General features: G+C 40.9%; 3 protein-coding genes across 4 annotated transcripts in view; 1 reads left to right on the top strand and 2 right to left on the bottom strand.

Moving 5' to 3' along the window:
* The window catches only part of ccm2 (CCM2 scaffold protein), a 14,597-nt gene extending 12,489 nt beyond the window's left edge, over positions 1 to 2,108 (top strand). For both annotated transcript variants that reach the window (XM_013911219.1, XM_013911220.1), the window contains exon 10: positions 855 to 2,108. In XM_013911219.1, coding sequence (XP_013766673.1) covers positions 855 to 1,159 — 305 coding nt within the window. In that variant the 3' untranslated portion in view covers positions 1,160 to 2,108. The remainder of the gene's footprint in view (positions 1 to 854) is intronic.
* Positions 2,109 to 6,958: 4,850 nt separating this feature from the next.
* fam167ab (family with sequence similarity 167 member Ab) lies at positions 6,959 to 13,017 on the bottom strand. Its single transcript, XM_005734323.1, has 3 exons — positions 12,905 to 13,017; positions 10,304 to 10,832; positions 6,959 to 8,265 (listed from the first exon to the last, which is right to left on the bottom strand). The coding sequence occupies exons 2-3, from the start codon at positions 10,646 to 10,648 to the stop codon at positions 8,002 to 8,004; spliced, it is 609 nt and encodes a 202-aa protein (XP_005734380.1). The 5' UTR covers positions 10,649 to 10,832; positions 12,905 to 13,017; the 3' UTR covers positions 6,959 to 8,001.
* A 162-nt stretch (positions 13,018 to 13,179) lies between these two features.
* lca5 (lebercilin LCA5) lies at positions 13,180 to 20,082 on the bottom strand. The gene is made up of 9 exons (XM_005734321.1): positions 19,789 to 20,082; positions 18,123 to 18,528; positions 17,673 to 17,914; positions 17,194 to 17,499; positions 16,741 to 16,878; positions 16,510 to 16,606; positions 16,052 to 16,188; positions 15,785 to 15,959; positions 13,180 to 15,675 (listed from the first exon to the last, which is right to left on the bottom strand). The coding sequence occupies exons 2-9, from the start codon at positions 18,508 to 18,510 to the stop codon at positions 14,771 to 14,773; spliced, it is 2,388 nt and encodes a 795-aa protein (XP_005734378.1). The 5' UTR covers positions 18,511 to 18,528; positions 19,789 to 20,082; the 3' UTR covers positions 13,180 to 14,770.
* Between the last annotated feature and the right edge of the window lie 70 nt (positions 20,083 to 20,152).

The following is a 20,152-nucleotide window of genomic DNA, read 5'->3' as shown; positions in this document are numbered from 1 at the left end:
TTTTATTTAGACAGCATCAAATCACAACAACAGTCACCTCAAGGTGCTTTATATTGTAAGGTAGACCCTACAATAATACAACAGAGTAAAGCCAACAATCATACAACCCCCTTTGAGCAAGCACTTTGGCGATAGTGGGATGGAAAAACTCCCTTTTAACAGGAAGAAACCTCCAACAGAACCAGGCTCAGGGAGGGGCGGCCATTAGTCGCAACTGGTTGGGGTGAGAGAAGGAAGACAGGATAAAAAAAACATGCTGTAGAAGAGAACCAGATATTAATAACAAGTAATGATTCAATGCAGAGAGGTCTATTAATACATAGTGAGTGAGAACAGGGACTGAAGAAGAAATACTCCTCCCCTGCATCATGGGAATCCCCCAGTAGCCTACGCCTATTGCAGCATAACTAAGGGAGGCTTCAGGGTCACCTGATCCAGCCCCAACTATATGCTTTAGCAAAAGGGAAAGTTTTAAGCCTGAGCTTAAAAGTAAAGACTGTGTCTGTCTGCCGAATCCAAATTTCAAGCTGGTTCCACAGAAGAGGGGCCTGAAAACTGAAGGCTCTGCCTCTCATTCTACTTTTAAATACTCTAGGAACCACAAGTAAGCACACAGTCCAAGAGCTCTGATGGGGCAATACTAGTGGCTGTACTATGAGGTCATTAAGATGGAGCCTAATTATTCAAGTTCAAGGATTTTTGAATTCAATTCTGGATTTAACAGAGCAAATGAAGAGAAGCCAATATAAAGAAATATGGTCTCTCTTTCTAGTCCCTGTCAGTGTTTTAAAGTAACTTAAATGTTTCACGTAATAAAATGTGCAGTAATTCAGAGCTTTTTCTTCCTCTTGCAGGCCTGCGGCCCTTCATACCAGAGAAGGACAGCCAACACTTTGAGAACTTCCTTGAGACCATCGGTGTGAAGGACGGCCGAGGCATCATCACTGACAGCTTTGGTCGTTACAAGCGCACAGCAAGCTCTGCCTCAGATTCCACCACCAATGGCAACGGAGCAGCAGGAGGAAGTGGTGACAGTGTTGCCTCGGACGAAGGCCACGAGCCCTCTGAGGGGGATGAATGGGACCGTATGATCACCGATATCAGCAATGACATTGAAGCTCTCGGCTGTAGTATGGACCAGGATCCAGTGACACCTTGACATGGGGAACAGAGGGGGGTAGTTTGGGGAGCTGTGGACATGAACTGATGGCCAGCAGGCATGATGTGAGTGGATGAGATGAAGGTGGTTGTTCAGCACTGACCTAAGATTTGATTTATTGTATTTTCCTCTAATTGTCAAGAGGACGTTCCATAGTCCCTACACACTCAAGGAAAGCCTTAAGTTGTTACTATTAAGTCAACAAATGCACTTATGCAGACCCTGTAGATGAAACGCAGTGGGTTGGATTGTTGGTTTTATAGACTGATTTATTTTAAAATTTTTACTTTGTGCTCATTTATTGGCAGTATCTGCCACTGCTATGAGCAATGTAGCGAATATCTTCAGTCTTTGAAATCTGTAATTTTGAAAATTGTGGATAATCCATCAGAGGACTGTGTACACATTTTAGAAGGTGAAGCATGGGGCTGTTTTGTGTTTGCTATAGATCAGTCAGCTTCATCCACAAAGAGAACTTTGGTTTTCTTCATTCACATTGTGTGTTACGGTGTGTGTAACATTTTGCGCCATTTTTTCCCAGTAAGGTTTGTGTACTGCTTTGTTTTACACTATCATTTGTTATCATTGTTTACTTATTTACATATTTTTGCCTTACTCAAACTGACCGATGAAATGCTGTAAAAACAAATTCTCATTCATTTAGTGAGTGAGGACTGTATTTGACAAAGCCAGTTAGTTGATGGCTGATGTAAATTTATAACGTTTAAAGTCGTTTTTCACATGCAGGTCATCTTGTTATGTTGTGCCTTCACACTGCAGTACTGCTGCCTGCTGTCTGTCACTCACAGACAGATAATTATGAACTGTAACTACAGTTGTTCAGCAAAACATGGTTATTAAATAACAGCTATTTTACACTGATTGTATCTTATTGCAAAATTTACACGCATCTTGATGTTGCATAAAAACAATATAGTATTATCCCTTACCACCTGTCTGCTGCGTTATCAATGTTCACTAGCTCTTCATTTGACCTCTATACATAAGAACTGACACAAGGGGAAGTTTTGTAGTCCAAATATGATCATTTGCTTGGATGCACCTAAGCTGCAGTGGAATTTCATTCAGAGCTTCATCAAAGCAGCCAGGCTGGATGCTGCTGAATGCCCACAAAGTCAGGGATTAGTTTTGTGAGTCTTGGGGACGGGAAATTTTGAGGACAGCACGAGTTGAGCACATTCCGTTCCGTAAAAGCCCATCAGCAGACTTTAACTCGGCTTTTCTCACCCCTCAGTCCTTGAACCTGACCATTTTCACAGGAATATCTTTGTTCTTCAAGCTACTCGACACTGAGCCACAAATCCTTCAAGTGTAAAAAGGGATGCCCAACTCAAGGGATGAACCAGTATCGTCTCCACTTAACAAGTAACTTGCCAAAGAACCAACTATCTTTTAAATTGTTTCTTTAGACACTTTGCTACGAGCAGCCTGCCACAAAAACACAATTTGTTCACATTTCTTTAGTTGAATCAGTCATGGATTGGCCTCCCCAGAGCCTGGAACTCAACTTTATTGAAGCAGTGTTGGATCATCTTGACAGAGAATGTAACAAGAGATGGCCAACATCCAAAGAAGAGTTTTGAATGTCCTTCCTTACTCACTTTATTTCCTTGCACGTTTCAATAAATTGCTGCACCTATTTCACATTTTCCCGTTAAAATGGCTAAAGATTTTTGCACCGTACTATGTTAATCTCTGGAGTCATTCTGTGTCATTTATGGGATTGAAGTAGAGGTACCCATAGTAAAACTACACTTTGGTTCAGATAACATCTTCGGCTTTAGACACTGTTTTCTTTGAACAAAAGAGGGATATAACAAGTACACATTCAGTCTTGTGTCCTAACAAGTGTTTGCTGTATAGCTGTGCTATGATGTCATGCAGAAAGGGAGTACATGCTGTTTTTTTACATCCCCTTTTGATGTAATTGAACTGTTTCCCGGCAGTACTTGGAGGAATACTAATTGGCCGCCTATAAATTCTCATCTTAATCCAATTTGGACTGAGCAGATAATTACTCAGTACAGCACCTCACTGAAGCAAGTAATTATTAAATAGATCAGTTGGACTAATTAAGTCATTAAGAGATCCCATGCTGTTTTATAAAGAGTTTACCAATTAACTGCACACAATGACAGAAGCTCCTGCAGTTCCTCATCAACACTGCATGAGTCACATATAGAAGATGAGATGTGTGCAGCTGCTTGTTTGTAGACAAGTCTCCTTCACTTTTCAGTTTGGGGCTGCTTGATCATTGAATATTTTTCTTTTCTTTTTAAAAATATTAATATTTTATATTAACGATTGATTAGCTCACTGAGTACTGATCCGAAACTTCGTGAATGCTTAAATCTAATCCAAAGAATAAAAAAAACTTTTCCAAAATTGATATTTCACAAAGGAAACTGCTGAATGTTTAAGCTCCGGGTTATGTTTTACTCATACCTTAGTTCAAAATCCATTTTCCAAACACCAGCACAGTCAGAATCAGTTTAGCACTCCATGGATTTATTAGTGTGGTCAAACTTAAAACCTTTTGAATTCATCATGTGCCTTCTTACGCATCAAATCCACCTGCCTTAGATCTTATTTTGGAACCAGTTGATACTAAAAATGTCACTACTTGCTAGATATTTCCAGTAAATCTGTTAAAGAAATTTTTTTGCAAAGAGTCAAAGTGACCGAGTAGGACTTGTTGTCATCACATTGTGTAAGTCAGCATCCAAGGACAGTCAATTTGATGGGTAACCCATCAATTTCCAAGACTATATGTCCTGTTAAAACTACATTCTTCTCCAAACTGTGGTGGTTTGAAACCATCTCACTCTAGCAGTAAATCTTTGAGATGAGATGTGCTCAGACACTCCTACACAAAGGCTCAGCATGAGATGCAGTCTGGGATCTGCGCCAGTCTCACCCTGTGGTTCACCTTGGTGAGATCTCTGTTAGCTGTTTGTGTTCGAGCGCGCAGTGCCGCTCTGTGGTGTTACATCTGTTACATCCATTTTTGCTAGATTAACTCCTCTTCAGTATGCAGTATACATAAAATCGAAGTGGAAGACAGTATCACAACTTTCTTGAAACAGAACGGAGATCAAACATCTCTCACAATCATCCCAAAACAGCAGATTATTTAACCCTCAGTGTGGCCTACTTTTTATTGCATACCACACTGGGCCTTTATTCTTGAGATTTTATGCTTCTCAAACTGACAGTGAATGACTGTATGCATGTCATTTTCAATTCAGTTCAATTCAATTTCAATTCATTTTTTAAAGATAGCACCAAATCACAACAACAGTTGCCTCAAGGCGCTTTTTGTCATGTAAATGAGATGGTTTAGGTATGAAATTATTAAAATAACCAACTCTAGGGACAGCTGTTGAACGGAGCGGGAATCCATCCATTTTCTTCCACATGTCCAGTCGAGGGTCATGGTTGGGATATAACCTATCCCAGTTGTTGAGGGCAAGAGGCAAGGTTGCACACTGATGCCCCATTTAACGTCACCTTTTTTAAATTGCTTTATTTTTAACATGCATGTCTTTGGACTATGGGTGGAAGCTGGAGTACTTGGGAGAACACGCAAACTCCAGAGTAAAAAGCTTCCACCAGCTGGTGGATTCAAACCCAAGACCATCCTGCACTGATGCGATGCTGCTAGACTCCAACACTGGAATCTAAACCATTTTTTAAAATATCTGGCTCCAACTGCATTGATTTGTTTCCAGTATTTTACTTTAAAAACATAAAAAAATCATGGTAACTACACCTTGATGGCCCGGAACGTTTTAGAAAATGCATGTAATGGCCCCACTGGCAGCCTTTCATGTAGAACGAGTTGTGGCTTTCATCTGCAATAATCCCAAATAAAGCTGGAGCTCATGCATGAAAATCCAGGCTCAGCATAATCATTCACGACTCAGGCCGCTTCAACCGCTTCATAAGGAGAGAGACACGGGGACCAGGAAACGGCGTAAATCAACTCTAGCATGCAAAGCTGACCGTTGTCTTCACATGCACTGTTAGGTGGCAGTTTCACTCGCTTGAAAGAAACAAATACATTTTCTGACAGTGATAGATGAGAAAGCGGATGCTATTCTCGAAGCAACCTGTTAGCACAAGCAGACGAATCAGCAGCCTGCCCCTTTTGGAAAGAAATTTTTACACCTCGTGAATGAACTAAATCAATCCAACATGTTAGATGAAGTAATGAGGTGAGAAGGCCTAATTTTCTCCACTTTCTCCCAACTGTTTTTTTAAGTATTTATTTTTTAATTAAGGCTTGATATGAGTAGGGTTGTATCAGAACAAAGAGTTCTGATATTGTCTTGAGTCGAGAACCAAACCCCTCCAACACACTTACCACTGGTGTTTAAATAAGAGCATTAGTGATGTAAACACCATCCTACCTCCATCTGGTTCACTGTGTTTGGGAGACAGGCTTTATAGGGAAAATATAAGATGCTACTGGTAATGATTTTCCTTTAAAGGCAGCAAATTAGACAGTGAGAAAGTAATTTAGTGCATTTAGTGCATCCATCTCTTGATGGACTACTTCTTTCCTTTACATCTTTCGAGAACACTGTTAAATGGGCCAAAGGCTAAGTATTAAGATAATCTAAGCTATAGTAGACACTGTGGTCTTTTTTATTATTTCAGAGGGTGTTACAGGAGGTAATCTGTTCTGCTAATACCACTGCTGAAAACAAATAAAATCCAAGGCACGTGGGAAAGCTTTAAATCTCTGATATTGCATTTGTTATATATCGAAACCATGAGACAAGCTCTTTTTCATTGTGCATTCATTTCCCTTGGACTAAACATGACTAAACAAATTTCATGCACTTATACAGTAATATGTAAAAGTCTTTGACCAACCCACATCTGTAACCTGGCTAGATGGATAGATGGAAATACAGTATAGTAGGAAAGAGCAGAGTTTGTACAATTCTAATGAGCATGAAAATCAATATTTGGTGTGACTCTTAGTCTTCAACACAGACTGAACTCTCTTATGCAAACATTTCTTTTAAGGAGTCTTCAGGAATAGTTCTCCAGGCATCTTGAATGACATTCAAAACTCATCTTTGGTTGTTGGCTGCTATTTGTTCCATTCTTTCTAAAAATGATCCCACACTGCTTCAATAATGTTGGACTCCGGGTTCTGGGGAGGCCAATCCATGAAGGAGAGTAATCCATTGTGTGTTTTTCTATCCAGGTATGCTTTTACTGTATCTGCAGTGTTTTTTTGGGATCATCATGCTCACAAATGAAGCTGCTGCCAATCAAACGCTTTCCAGAGGGTAATGCATAGTAGATCAAAATCTGGTGGTGCATTCAGAATTCCAGCAGTTTTAACAAGACCTCCAGCATCACTACCTGAAATGCAGCCCAAGACCTGCCTGTAGACACTCACTGTTGTACCTCTATCCTGACCTCCTCCATACATATTGATAACAACTGCTCAAACCAACTGAACCGAAAATTTTAATTTTGGATTAATCATTCCAGAAGACCTGTTTGGCACACAACGGCCTTTTCTTCATGTTTCCCTTCCTTAAGAGTAGCTTCTTGACAGCCACCCTTCCACTGAGACTATTTCTGATGGACAGTAGATGCAAAGGGCTAAGGGCCAGATTCATCTCTTAGGTTTTGTGTCAGATCTTTGCTAGATTTGTTTTCCTATTTCTTAAGGACATGACTTTCAGAGACTGTTCATCAGCTGCTGATAATTTTTAGACCTAAGACTTCTTTTGTCCTTCACTTGTCCAGTGTCCTAATTTTTTAAGAACACACTCCACACAATGCAGAGACATGCCAAGTTTTAGCTCTTTGGGAATCACCTTGTGGGCAAGGTACAAGGAGTTGGACAAAAAACACGTGAAAAAATCCAATGTCTAAAGAAAAACATCTGCACAGTACTGTACTATAGATGCAAACCCGAAGTCAGTGTCTTGTAAAGAAAAGGTTGCCTTCAATTATAGTCAATTATAACTGTGATTCCAGCATAAAAAAGGGGTCATAGCAAGACGCACATAATCATGTCAATGGGCGCTCACAGTGATCTACATGAGTTATAATTTAGTGTTCATCCGCGAAAACAAAGCATGTTTTTGTTTCAGACTGACAAGGGCAACTCACATGATTACTATTAGAGCAAAAGGCAAAGCTCCAGAGACTAAGCTCAGAAAGGAGTGTAATTTGACAATCATTACACCGAATAAACCATTATATCCATGATATTCTACAAACACAAATGAGCATACAGCGCTCAGTCTCTATAATATTAAGGCATCACTTTGAAAACAACAACAACAAAACTTACAAGGTAGAAACAAATTTACTAACTGTGATTGTCACTGAAAATGTCCTAAAGAGGTCTGAATGTGGTGAAAATATATATATAAACATTTAATCTGTGCGTGATAAAGTATGGCAGAAAGTAGATGGTGATACTTACGGTAATCAGTACTAATATGGTTTAAAAAACAACAGAAGCATGCCTAACACTGCTTTTGCACTGATTCAAAAACTGCATGTACTCTGTTTCAAGTCGTGGAAGGCTAAAAGTATGAAATCTGCTCCAGGGCTGAGTTTAGTGGCAAAAACACCACACTTACTAAAACTCTTCCTCATCTCTTAAATCTCTCTCTTTGATTTCAGTGAGCATAAAAATGGGTGTGATGTGGTTTTATCTCTGAAAACAGAAAAGATCTGATCATTATCTAATCACTGCGGCTGGCCGGCTGCACTCAAGAGAAGTAAGTATATAAAGGGTCTTTTGTATTCAGGATTTTTTTCTTCTTCCGTCGTTACCACTAGCAGAGCGAGAATCGGCGAGAGTTAATGTTCATCTTGGTGACTCCGATCAGTCTCAGCGGGGCAGAGAGGCCGAGGCCCGGGGTGACCGGGCATTCACACAACAGGTCCGACAGCTCATCCCGTTCCTCGAGGCCAAAGGTGGCGTCGTTGAGCATTCGGCGATGCAGATGGCACGTCTGTTCAATCTTCAGCTTGTTGATGTCACTCCGAAGTCGCATGAGCTGCCTCGCCAGCTGCTGGTCCTGCAAGCGCATATCTGTCTGCAAAAGAGAAGACAAAGGTGTCGGGATGGAAGATGAATTTGTTCATTTTATACGAAGCCGAATGGACACGTCAAAGTGTCATTTTCTAAAAGATTGAAAGCTAAAACTAATCTATTCTAAGCTTAATTATTCTTTTCATTTATGGAGGACTCAATCACACCAACATACTGTGTATAGTCCACCTGTGGAGCTTGACCAAAGGTGCTTCTGTGAGGTCCTTTTTTGTCAAAAGAAGACTCACGGTGGGATACCGTGGTGCTCTTCTTTGTTTGTGTCCAAACATCTACACAAAGATGACAATCATCTTTATTGTTTGTAGCCACGTACTGTGAGTCTGCCTTTTATCAGTGCTTCTTTGTGCGCACAGTCCAAGCATATGAGCTATGGCTGAATGTGCAGAGTAATTGAGCAGAGTAAAAATGATTACAGTTGCAGAAATTGCTCGCAACAAATGCCAGATTCTGCTGCCTGGGGTCACAATCAATCTCACTCACCAATAAGAATGAATGGGATTCTTCTGCCTGGTGATTAAACATCGCGTGCACTGTTAAACTCTAATTAGCTAAGAAGCGTGAACTTTTCTACTTGAACTTTGAGTGTGGAACAATGCCTCCTAAATTACACAACCAAAAGAAAAATATAAGGAAAAATAAATCAATTGCAGTCATAATCATACAATTGAATTAATCCAAGTATAGTATAAGACTCTATCCTAACTGTACTGTACTAATTACAGGACAACAGAAAGCAGTAGGTACAAGGGAACAAGAACTATTCCCCCTTTATATGTAATCACGAGGACAAAGGGGAAGCATGCTGTATTTTCTGTTTTGTATAGGAATGAAAGTTCTGCACATCTTGGGACTGCTATGCTGATCAAACATGGTCACAAAGGGAGAATAATTACTACAATTCACACTACACTAATTTGTGGAATAAAATATTACTAGAACAAAAATGGTCTGTATTTGTATAGCGCTTTACTTAGTCCCTAAGGACCCCAAAGCGCTTTACACATTCAGTCATCTACCCATTCACACACTGGTGATGGCAAGCTACATTGTAGCCACAGCCACCCTGGGGCGCACTGACAGAGGCAAGGCTGCCGAACACTGGCGCCACCAGGCCCTCTGACCACCACCAGTAGGCAACAGGTGAAGTGTCTTGCCCAAGGACACAACGACCGAGCCTGTCCAAGCCGGGGCTTGAACCGGCAACCTTCCAATTACAAGGCAAACTCCCAACTCTTTGAATTAAATCAAGCAATAAGGGTGTGATTGAAGTGCAAGCTTTCATTCAATGGCTTTAACAAAAAATAAATAAATTTCAAATTAAAATTAATTTGACAATTAAATGCCCAGCATCTTCATGGTCAGGTGATTTTGACTGCCGAAGCAGACACAATATCTGAAGTTGATTCAGTGTGTTCTGTTTGTATTTTATAGCTTTTGATTGCAACATGACGTCTGAAGAAATGTCAGGCCAAGTCAGGGCTGCGTGATGGCAGAATTATTTCCATGGTAGAGGTCTATAATCAAGACACAACTTCATAAATGGAAATACAGATGCAACAAGAAGGTCAGATTAGACTTTGCTCATGGCGTAAAGCAGACTACAGCAGAATATAGATGGAAGCATTGCTATGGCATGGTTCATGGGCATGGTCCATACATGCCCATATTGCTAATGTGTCTACTGATAGAAAGAGCAGAATGCATCGTGAAGTGTACAGGGCTACACTCTCTGCTCAGATTCAGCCAAATGCTTTCAGGCAATTACTGACTGCGAAGGATTTTCAACTAAGCAGCCTGAACTTATCAAAAGACCCATGTGTTCCTCTTTTGAACACGTGTAGCCAATATTAAATCCCTCATTATGGCCATGTTCCCTGTTTCCTTAATTCCTTTTATGAAGTGTTAGTACAAAAACATGCTGCAAGCTGATTACACTGTAACCCAAAACATTTCTGAAAATCTATGAGAAATTAGAACAAAATAAAGATTAGATGGTGGTGATAATTTAGACAGTGCCTCACCAGTTCTCTTCTGAGCCAGGTTAGAGCTTCATCAATGTTTTTAAATCCCTTAAGTCCACCTGATGGCAACTTGGGCTGACTCACATCTGGGTCCACTGAAGTCTCCTTGTGTTTAACTACTTTCCCTTTAGTCCCAGTTTCTGAGTCTCTGAAGCGATCTGCCTCAAGCCGGGCTTGCCACTCCAGGTAGGAGGGTCTCCTGGTCTCCAGTCTTAGTTTCTCTGTTAAGGCCTTCAAAGTCATCAGATGGTCATCTGTAGGCAAATCTACACCTTCCCCACAGTCTGCCTCGTCCTGGACATTTGTCCTGTTAACCACGATCTGTGGAGCTGAGTGCGAATTCATTTTTAACCTGTTAAATACAAAAACAAAACAAAAAAAGCTATCTGGCCTCTTTCGTCGCTATAAGGCTATCAGGCTTCCATTCTGTCTGTCCAGCATTCACTTTTCTGCCCTTTATATTCTTCAGGAGACCCAGTCTTCAGTCTTTAGTGGAATCAGATGCTTCAAATGCAGAATATCTGTAGATCTGTAGAAGAAAAAAGACACAGGTTATGAAACATTTGCTGAGAATAACAAAGGACAAACCTAATGTGCCAACATAGAGAAAAAAATTAGATTACACTCTAGAAAGACCTTCATTGTATTTCTATAAACTGATCTGGATGAAGCATGTGGCCTCTCTAATATCAGAAATTAGGGGACAGCACACAGAGGGGGATAAAACACCTCCTGGATTTTCATTTAACAGAAACAAACTGTTTCCATAGCAACAACAGAGGTGCTATAAATGAATCAGCAATTTCCGACCTCCTGTCCACGAGGCTTATTGCCTCAATAAACCCAAAGCCACAATGAATGTGAATGTGCTTTTTAAAAAAATAAAATAAAAACCTTCTCAGGACCTGTTGAGTTGGAATGCAAGACCAGTTACAACTGGTAAAAGGGGCAGCAATAGCAAAAGCACTCTTACTGCTCAGTGTCTTCCTACTGAGTCCATAAGATCTCAATAAGTGGTTGGGGTGTGCTGTTATTCTATAATAGCAGCAGTGAAGTCCCTGCCCCTGGATCTAATGATACAGCCGGCTTGGCTGCTTTGCAATGGAAAATAGACTGTGATGAGCAGCTGACTTTTTAGTAGCCTGGGAATGGATGCTGTCTTCGTTATCTGCATGAATCAGTGCATCGCTGAAGTCCGCACTGTGTAGAGAGAGCATTAAAGCTGGAGGCAGGCATTTTTAACTTTGTAAGGACCGTTCGTGTACAGTGAGGAACTGGTTAGATTGTGAATAGGGACTGCTTATCCAGAACACTTAGAAAGGATGTGGAAAAGTGTGTCTGTATCACATAATGAGCTGTGATCACAATTATAAAGAAATAGAGAGGTTTTTGTCGTTGTTTTTTTTAAAACCCCTCTTTACTGGCTGATCTGGTGAAGCCAGTCACTTTTTTGAATAGGCCAGCAGGAACTCTGCCTCTCTAGGAAGCCAAGTTTTACATCCTGAATATCAAATTCACCCAGGGCATATAAAAAACACTGTCAAATGTTAGATGTCAGGGAGGGGGTGGCAGTGGGGGAAGTCCAGCTGTCCCTATCCAAATGTCCTAAGTGAATCAGCACACATCACCCATACATTCCTCTGGTTTAAACTCCAGTTGCCACACTAATAAAATATATTTTGTGGTGTTGGGACTTCTATGAGATGCCAAAACCTGGTCTGGCTGAGCAGCTTAGGAAGTCTGGCTCTCCTATCTGGAACATGAGGTCATGTCTACGTAAGAAACACAACCACAGAGTAACTAAATGAAGCTTTAGCGTATAGTCCTCCAATCTATAATAGAACCTGACCCTGAGTAATTTGCAGGGATTTCAATTTCATCTTTGATACTGAGCATAACCGAAAGAAATTATCTCCAGGTTCGTGTTAGTAGTGTAAACACTGCTGCAGCGTATTGATTTTTTCCCCCGTGTTGTGGCAACAGAAGCCCAATAAAGCAGTCTGTAGTTCAAAGTGAACCAATCTTTGCATTTGTAACCCTAAAGTAGACATCGAAGCTCTACAGTTCTGACTGTATTCAGAAAAGAAGCGATTAACTTGATCATAACGCACAATGGAAGTGACAAAGACACTCTTGAGAGTTACAACATTTGAAATATATAGATCCATATAACAGTAATAGTAATAATAAAGGTAAAACAGTACTTGTTATTATATAACTTGAAGTCGTATCTGAAATGGAGAGAACCATTATGATTGTAAGTGCCATTTAGTTCTGACAGTGAAAGCGGGCATGTAATAAAAAAGTGTTTTTAAAATTAATTATTATTTTTTTATTTATGAGAAAATAACATACTGATAGTTCTCACAGCATAAAAGAAACAATTGTGATTACTATTGCGCTCACTGGGGAACAAACACCATCTGTAAAGATAACATTTTTCCTTCTAAATCCCCTGGAACATCTTGCACGATGATTTATTTTGCATGTGATTCATTTCAGCCTATTCCTGCTATTCTGGCAGCGTGCTGCAAGGTGATACCCTGAGGGGGGGGATCACCTGAAAACTCGGCTACGCACGTAGACTACGACTTCGTTTACCTTTCAGGAACCTCCCAGCAGCGGTCCAACTTAGCACGCTGAATCCTGGCAGCCACATCGGCGCAGACCATCACCGCCAGTCTCTCGCTCCCTGATAAGATCCCCTCTATGGCTCTGCGGTGCACTTATTTTTGAGCAGGGAGCTACCGGAGGAGGGGCGGGAAGGTTGCGTCAGGTTGTGGTTGCTTGGAGACGTCCAAGGAATCCGACTTCCCGCTAGATGAATATTACTGCAAGTGCGCCACAGTCTGATGACCAGGAGACAGCGTCACTATTGTACAAACCTTTAATTCATTCAACAATTTTAAACATTAGACGAAATGTAACTGGTTACATGTTTCATATTAAATAAGCTTCACAGAATAAATACAAAGAGTTTCACAAGTAAATAATAGGTATCAACTTTAGACTGAGGGCGGAGACAGCTTTGTGTCACATTTAAAAAGTGCTGTCTGAATGTAGCTCGAGTGTAATAACAAATGATTATTAAAATAAGAGCATTTTGTGTCTTCATTTCATTTCAATAAAGCCATCAGATTGCTTACTACAGGGCTGATTGCCTTTTTGAAAGTAAAGCGCTCCCATCACAAGACATTTAGTGCAGAAAGGAAAAGAGAGAAGGATCTGGCAACATTAGGCTGATGTTACATTTTCTGGTGCAGGGCATGGACTAAGCTGGTATTGGTGGGTTTAATACAGATCATTATTTACACAATCTTGTAGATTAGTGAACATAATGTAAAAAACAAAAAAACAACCAATTAAACAAAAATGGTAATGAGAACTGCTGTGGCTCTAGGGTTAGATGGAGGCTGGTGATTTACTGTGGCAACCCCTAAATGGGTTGGGCGAAAGGAAGACCTGGGACTTACATGTGCTTAGAGTGCTGGTAAGATTACATATAAAATTGAAAACTCGTTTATCATACAGTAACAGTCAGATGTTGTACAGGCGATCTACACATGGTGTGATTGTCTTGTCATTTAGGGGTACATTTTTATGTCAAAATATCTGCAAAAGAATTAAAGGAGTGGGAAACATATTTTGGCACCACTGGAGAACACATCCCTTATGGCCTTCAAGCGGATTTTAATTCAAGTGATCTGAAAGGAAGAGACTCCTGCATCTCCACTGGTATTATTTAAAAATAAATCTAGTTGATGACTGAAAAAACTGGCCAATGACAGATCTAATGGTTTAGAAAGTGTAGAAAGTGATGATACAATGCCTTGAGCAGAGGGCATTCACCTGATACAGTAGAGTTTAAATCCAGTGTGAAGCCATCTGGTAGGAGGTGTTTTGAACAGAGAAGGGGGAACTGTAGGAAGGGTGCTATTATGTACCATGCATTGTAATTTCTTCCTCCCTACTGCAGCCCTTTCAGATTATGGGAAAATCTATGATTACAAACTATCTGACAAAGACAAAAAATATCCCAAACTATACAAAACCCAGCAAAGCACTAAAATATCTAAATGGAGTAAGAGCTTCAGTCATAGTCTGTCAGAAAAGCTACTCTTTAATTTTCACAGGTGCTACAAATAAAAATCACTGTTGTGAGAGTTAAGCTGGTTTTAAAGGAACGTCTAAGAAAAACAATGTAACAAACATACAAATTGCACATTAACCCATTGATCCTTTTTCTTAACTGCTTGTCCACCTTAGGGGTGTTTTGAGTGGCTGATCCAACTGGACAGAGGCAGTTAAAAAGGACTGATGGATGAAACAAATCAGTTTCTGCAAGTTTCTTCTTATTTTGATGTTCTCATATTTTTAATGCTGGGTTGTTCTTATATTTCATAAATAACCTCTCAGATTTGATGGTTTGCCATCAAAGACCCAGACTACTTTCAATCTAAATTAATTTCATAATGTGAGTTCCTCAATCTCGTCTTCGAAGGAGGTGATGGCACGGATGGCAGGTCTGCTATCTGCAACATGGAGGGTGCTAAAGGAGGCTGCTGGAGCAGTGGGAGATCCTGAGTTGAAGTTGAGCAGTCCATCCCTTCTTGAACGCACTCCATTAGTTGTTGGAGGACTATTAAGAAGCTCCAGTTTATTGAAGGTATTCGCGCCATCACCAACAGCTGTGGCTTGGGGACCAAACAGCTGGTGCATTAGACTTGACTTCCTGTCCTTTCCCTGAACTTTTTCTGTCTCCCTCTCCTCTGCCGCACTGATATTAAACACCCCTATTGCTTCTAACGCAGATTCCTTGTCCTCTTTGGGTGGAGGTGGAGGGAAGCCAGAGGAACCACGGAAAGTTGAATGTACAAATGAAGGTGCGTAACCTCCAAATGCCAAGTCATCGCTGGAGATTTGAGACCGGAGCGCTCTCCTCCCTATCCCTGCTGTAACTGCTCCACCCTCTGTGCCTAGTCTCCTCCTTCCACCTTCTTTGCTCCCAGGACGCAAACCATCTGGCTCCTCTGAATTAGTTAGGCTGAAAATCGAAGAGTTATGGTTCCTTTGCTCAGGAGGGCGTGGAGAAGAATGTTCACCGAGACCCTTATTGGACTCAGAAGGACTCGAGGCAAACAAGGAATCCTGGGCCCCCTGTTTCTGACTGTCTATTTCCCGCATCTTTGCCAGCAGCTGCTCTTTTTTGCGCCGCGCTTCTTCTGATGCTTGCTGACAGGCCAGCGCCTCCTGATTCCATCTCTCCACCTCTCCCTGGACATGACCGTGCTTCTTGTAGTTATCATCCCCATTCTGGTTGAACAGGGAACTCGTCCACTTTTGGCCCTCTTCATCCTTTTCTTTCTCTGAGTCTGTTGGGATAGCGTTCCTCAGATTAAAGTACAAACAATTCTGCTTCGACAAGCTTTTTATAAGTGAAGTATATGCTCTACAACTACTCTTAACTAATCTTTGGCTTACCGTTTCTTAAAAGCTTTGCCTTAACTTCAAGCGCTTTCTGTTCCTGATCAAGGTACTTTTTGGCCTCTTTCTCTTCCTTCGCCAACTCCTTCTCCTCATGTCTTTCTCTACTCTTTTGTTGCCAGATTGGTCCCCTGTCTTCTGCCTCTGCTTGATTGACCGCTCTGTTAAGCTCCTGATAGCAGAAATTTGAAAAGTGATGAATGACGACAATTAGTGGTAAAAGATGTGGACAAAGTAAGTACAAGGAAAGAGTAGACACAACACCTTAAGTGATAAATATTCATCAGGTGGATGTTCCCTGTACTCGCTGGCATCTGTGATAGCAGGGGGAGGTGTGGGAAAATCCAGACTCAGCATCCTGCCTTCAGTCTGTATCGCCTTAGAGCTGCTCCTGCTGGGAACTATGTGTGGGAAAAGTATAAAATCACTTTTACTCAACATATTTCTGACCATCCCATTACACAAAGCACTATCATTACTTATAAGCAATCCTGATTGCTTTTTAGCCACCATGCATATTTATTAGTATGGATTCAGACACAGCCAATGAAGTTACAGCAAAAACATGTATCAAATATCAATGTGGGAAAAAATTCAGGCTTTCCAAAGGATTCTATCCAACACAAAAAGTGAATTTTGTGACTCATGATACCATCTGGCATCCACTTTTTGATATAAAGTCAAATGAACTACACAATAAGCCTCAGCAAGTTAATTGTTACCTTTGTGCTTTGTGTCACTTTCAGTCTCTTTTTTTTGTGAGGGTTTCACCATGCGATTGGCATAAATATTCTTCGCATCGAGTTCTCTCTCCTTTTCCTGAACATTTTAAGAAAAAATAAAAAAACAACAACAAAAAATTTTGTTTTACACAATGAGCAATCTGCTTTTGATGCACAGTCCTGCTTTCGATGGCAGCGGCTACTTTTTAAGGTTATTTTTTGTACATGTACCTTGAGTTTATTGTTCAGTCGTTCAAGTTCCTCCTGGAGAGCCCTGATCTCTTCCTGGGTACTAAGTGTCTTCTTCTTCTCTGCGACAAGCTGTCTCTGATAACTGCTATTTCTTAGCTCCATGCTACGCTCCACCTCCTTCAAACACAAACACTCATTGAAAGTTGCTGCATTGAAAGGGAACCCATGGTTTAGGATAAAAACAATAAATGAGAATTACAATTTTGAGTGTTCACTGACAAGAGATTGCACATAAATGTGCATCAGTTTGTTATATTGTAAACCAGAAACCCAACATTCAACATGTTCCAGGTTAATCATTCATGCTACAAAGCAGTATGTGGGGCTCTAGAAATCAGGGTTAATAAGACTTAATTTCAGGTCAATAAGTATTTAATCGGAATCCAGAAGATCCAGAAGAAGGTTAGATCTTTTATTCCACTGTCTATTTACCTTAAGCTTACGTTCAGCTTCTTGGGCCCGCAACTTCTCTTCCTCTAGCCTGCGGCTGAGCTCCTCTCTGGCTCCTAAATCCCGCTGCTCGACCAGCTTCTTCAGCCGTGAAATGGTAGCTTGACCCCTCTGAAACCGCTCCTCGGTGTCCCTCAGCTGCCGCTCAGCTTTCCGTTCCCGTTCTTGGGTGCGCCTGAGACGTTCACGCAGCACGTGGATCTCGTTGGAGTGCCGGGATAAGAGCTGGGAGATTTCGCTTTCTGTATCATCGTACCGCTGCAGGGCTTTCTCTTGACGCACCTGAAGCTGAAGCATGGCAAAGGTTGCATTGAGAGTGGTGAAGAAGAAGGAGAATTGTAATTGATTTTCCTGTAAAAAAGTCTGTTTCTTTTTTACTACAAACATGAATAAAAGCCATAAAATTATTTAAGAACACTCTTCCTTCAAAGCATTTAAACCAAATATTGAAACAGGCCTACCTGTCGAAGAATTCGATTTTCTTTCTGCAGTTCGTCCGTGCGCTGCTGCAGCTCAGAAAGAGCATTGCGCAATTCATTGATTTTTAGGAGGCGGGCCGAGAGCATCCGCTTGGTCACCAGGTCCAGGTCTTTAGGTGGTGTGGACTCCTTGCTGTGAGAACGCACCCCCCTTTGATACTGCTGGGTCAGGGGGTGACCACCTGGTCGCTGTGGGCGAGACAAGCCCCGGCGCCCCAAACCACCTGCAAAGCAGAGAAAGACATATCATGTAAAATCTAAAAACATGATGACAAATGCTCCTATGAAAAGATTTTTTTTAAGTCAATCAGGCAGTCAGAATGTGCCTTACACTGCCATTATCTAAACAGTCAATTTAATCGTCGAATGAATGAGATTTTAGCCTCATTCATCAGTTTAACTGTTTATCCACTTCGTTCCTTCTTCACATACCTGTCTTGTGGAGAGGGCTGCCAGAGATCCTCTTTGCCCGCACCCCTCTATGTGGGGTGGGTGAAGGAGTCCGGGACCGGGAGTACGGTGAGACAGAGCACTCTGAATGAGACTCGTTTTCATAATTCTCAGAATAAAATGACCCACCACTTTTGCTTCCCTCTCCTTCTGACATCCGATCCCGATCAGGATCTGAATGCCAAGTTCTGGTTATAGATCTGACATCACCTGAGTCAACTTTTGTATCCTCGCTGTGCATCTTGTCCCAGAAGTTCTGTTTGTGTTCCTGGACGGATGAAGCCCGAGAATCTTTCTTTGTACTACGGCAGGACTGGCGACTTAAATCCCGGTTGTCTTCATATGGGTGAGCTACTTTTTCAGATTCCATGTCGTCACTTAAGACATGCTGGATTTAAAAAAACAAGAACAGAGAAACAAAACAGATTACGAAGTTTAGTGAATTTTGCTCTTTAAAATTTAGGTTGTTACCTTTGAACTGAGCTCTACATTTATAATGAGTAATGTTCAATCAAAAAGAACATTCTTAAAGCTAAAAGAAGCTAAGCTAACTGGTTTCGTTTAGGTTTTTAATTTTATGTGTCTTGGTCACCAAGCAACAAGATGTGTGAGGCAGAATTTTCCATGAGACTGAATCCCGTATGATATGAGTGGTCTCTGCAGTAGAAAACTAAACGGTACATTGCCTCCATCTGCCCTGGTGACTTATTAACGACTGAATGTAGCACAGTGCACAAAGCTTATCAATTAAATAAATAAAAAAAGATAAAAGAAAAGAAAAAGTAGAATTAAAGTGATGTGAATAAGGGTATCCTTTATTAAGAAGATGTGATTTTACATATTCACATATATTGTATATATAATATTCTCTTAGAAAATAAAATCTTGCTAAAATGTTGGAAAAGGAATATATTTCTGTGAAGAAAGTCAATATCGAGTAAAATTTAGGGAATTCTCACTCCTATTAAAGTATATTTGCTGACAGGACATTAAGAATCGCCAGAAAACAGAAGCAACTATCTGTGAGGGTCACCTTATATATCAAATTCTAGTCGACTTTGTCCTCATGTCTTCATCGCATCTTTTGCCTCAGGAGGAACCTGGAGGAAATAGCAGCCCATCATTGCCATTTCCTCTAGATTCCTGGTCAGTCTAATAAAATCGAGTCTCAATATTAAGTGAAGACAAAGGATGCCCTGGCTTACAGCAGCGGCACTGCCCTGCACTTTGTGGATCGAACTGACGGGATTAAAGTAAAGCGTGTGCTGTTCCAGGTACTCTGTTGTTGACAGATTGCCTGTCAATTAAAAACAACGAAATGTATCACCTGGACTTTATCACATAACTGACCGAACCCTCTGTTAGTTTATGTATCTTGCACATTTCAATTATGTGCAAGCAAAAGTCAAACGAAACTTTAAAAAGCTCTTCGACGACATAATATCAGTGTCACCGTAAAGCTAACGGTGCCGCTAGGTGAATAACAGCTAACAACAGCCACTTAATATTAGCATAGCAACACAAAATCACCACCATCATCAACAGGTGGAATGTGCTGTAGCGTTCGGAATCTTTCAGCACTAAACTGCGCTAACTTACAAATGTATGTTAATGTTGCTCAGTTTCCGCCTGAATGTGCAACACTTACCCGTTTCTTGTTTTGATTGGATCGGCTACTGCAAGCTAAAGAGCTATTAGCAAGGTAGCTTGAACTTTAGCTAACTTAGCTGCCGTTAGATATAAAATAAAGACTATAGGTTGTACACCCGTTTTTGAAATAAACTGTCATGGCTGTCGCTTTATCAATAACAAGAGAAAAACAGCACGTCGTCGGCTAAAAGTAGTCCTTCTCTTTAGTGCCATAGAATTTCTAATAGCATTTTTTCCAGTCCACGCCTAGACGTTTGCTTCAGAGTAGCTGCTGACGCCGTACCATGGCAACCGCAGCTCTCACTGCAATACTACCCTACCACCAGAGTGGCGCTGTTGTACATGTTATGGATGGTCGTGAT

The sequence above is a fragment of the Pundamilia nyererei genome, unplaced genomic scaffold (genome assembly GCF_000239375.1).
Source record: "Pundamilia nyererei isolate P.nyererei 1_Seehausen unplaced genomic scaffold, PunNye1.0 scaffold00058, whole genome shotgun sequence".
Classification (NCBI taxonomy): domain Eukaryota; kingdom Metazoa; phylum Chordata; class Actinopteri; order Cichliformes; family Cichlidae; genus Pundamilia; species Pundamilia nyererei.
The sequence above is the reverse complement of the archived record's forward strand: the minus strand, read 5'-3'. Positions and strand labels throughout refer to the sequence as shown.

Bases quoted from the DNA above. Each gene is read 5' to 3' on its own strand.
- fam167ab (XM_005734323.1), bottom strand. From the start codon at position 10,648: ATGAATTCGCACTCAGCTCCACAGATCGTGGTTAACAGGACAAATGTC. The intron at 8,266-10,303 runs GTGAGGCACTGT...TCTCTTTTGCAG, and splicing joins CCTGGCTCAGAAGAGAACTG to ACAGATATGCGCTTGCAGGA.
- lca5 (XM_005734321.1), bottom strand. From the start codon at position 18,510: ATGGAATCTGAAAAAGTAGCTCACCCATATGAAGACAACCGGGATTTA. The intron at 17,915-18,122 runs GTATGTGAAGAA...TCTGCTTTGCAG, and splicing joins CAGCCCTCTCCACAAGACAG to GTGGTTTGGGGCGCCGGGGC. The intron at 16,189-16,509 runs GTAACAATTAAC...TCCCACACATAG, and splicing joins AAGTGACACAAAGCACAAAG to TTCCCAGCAGGAGCAGCTCT.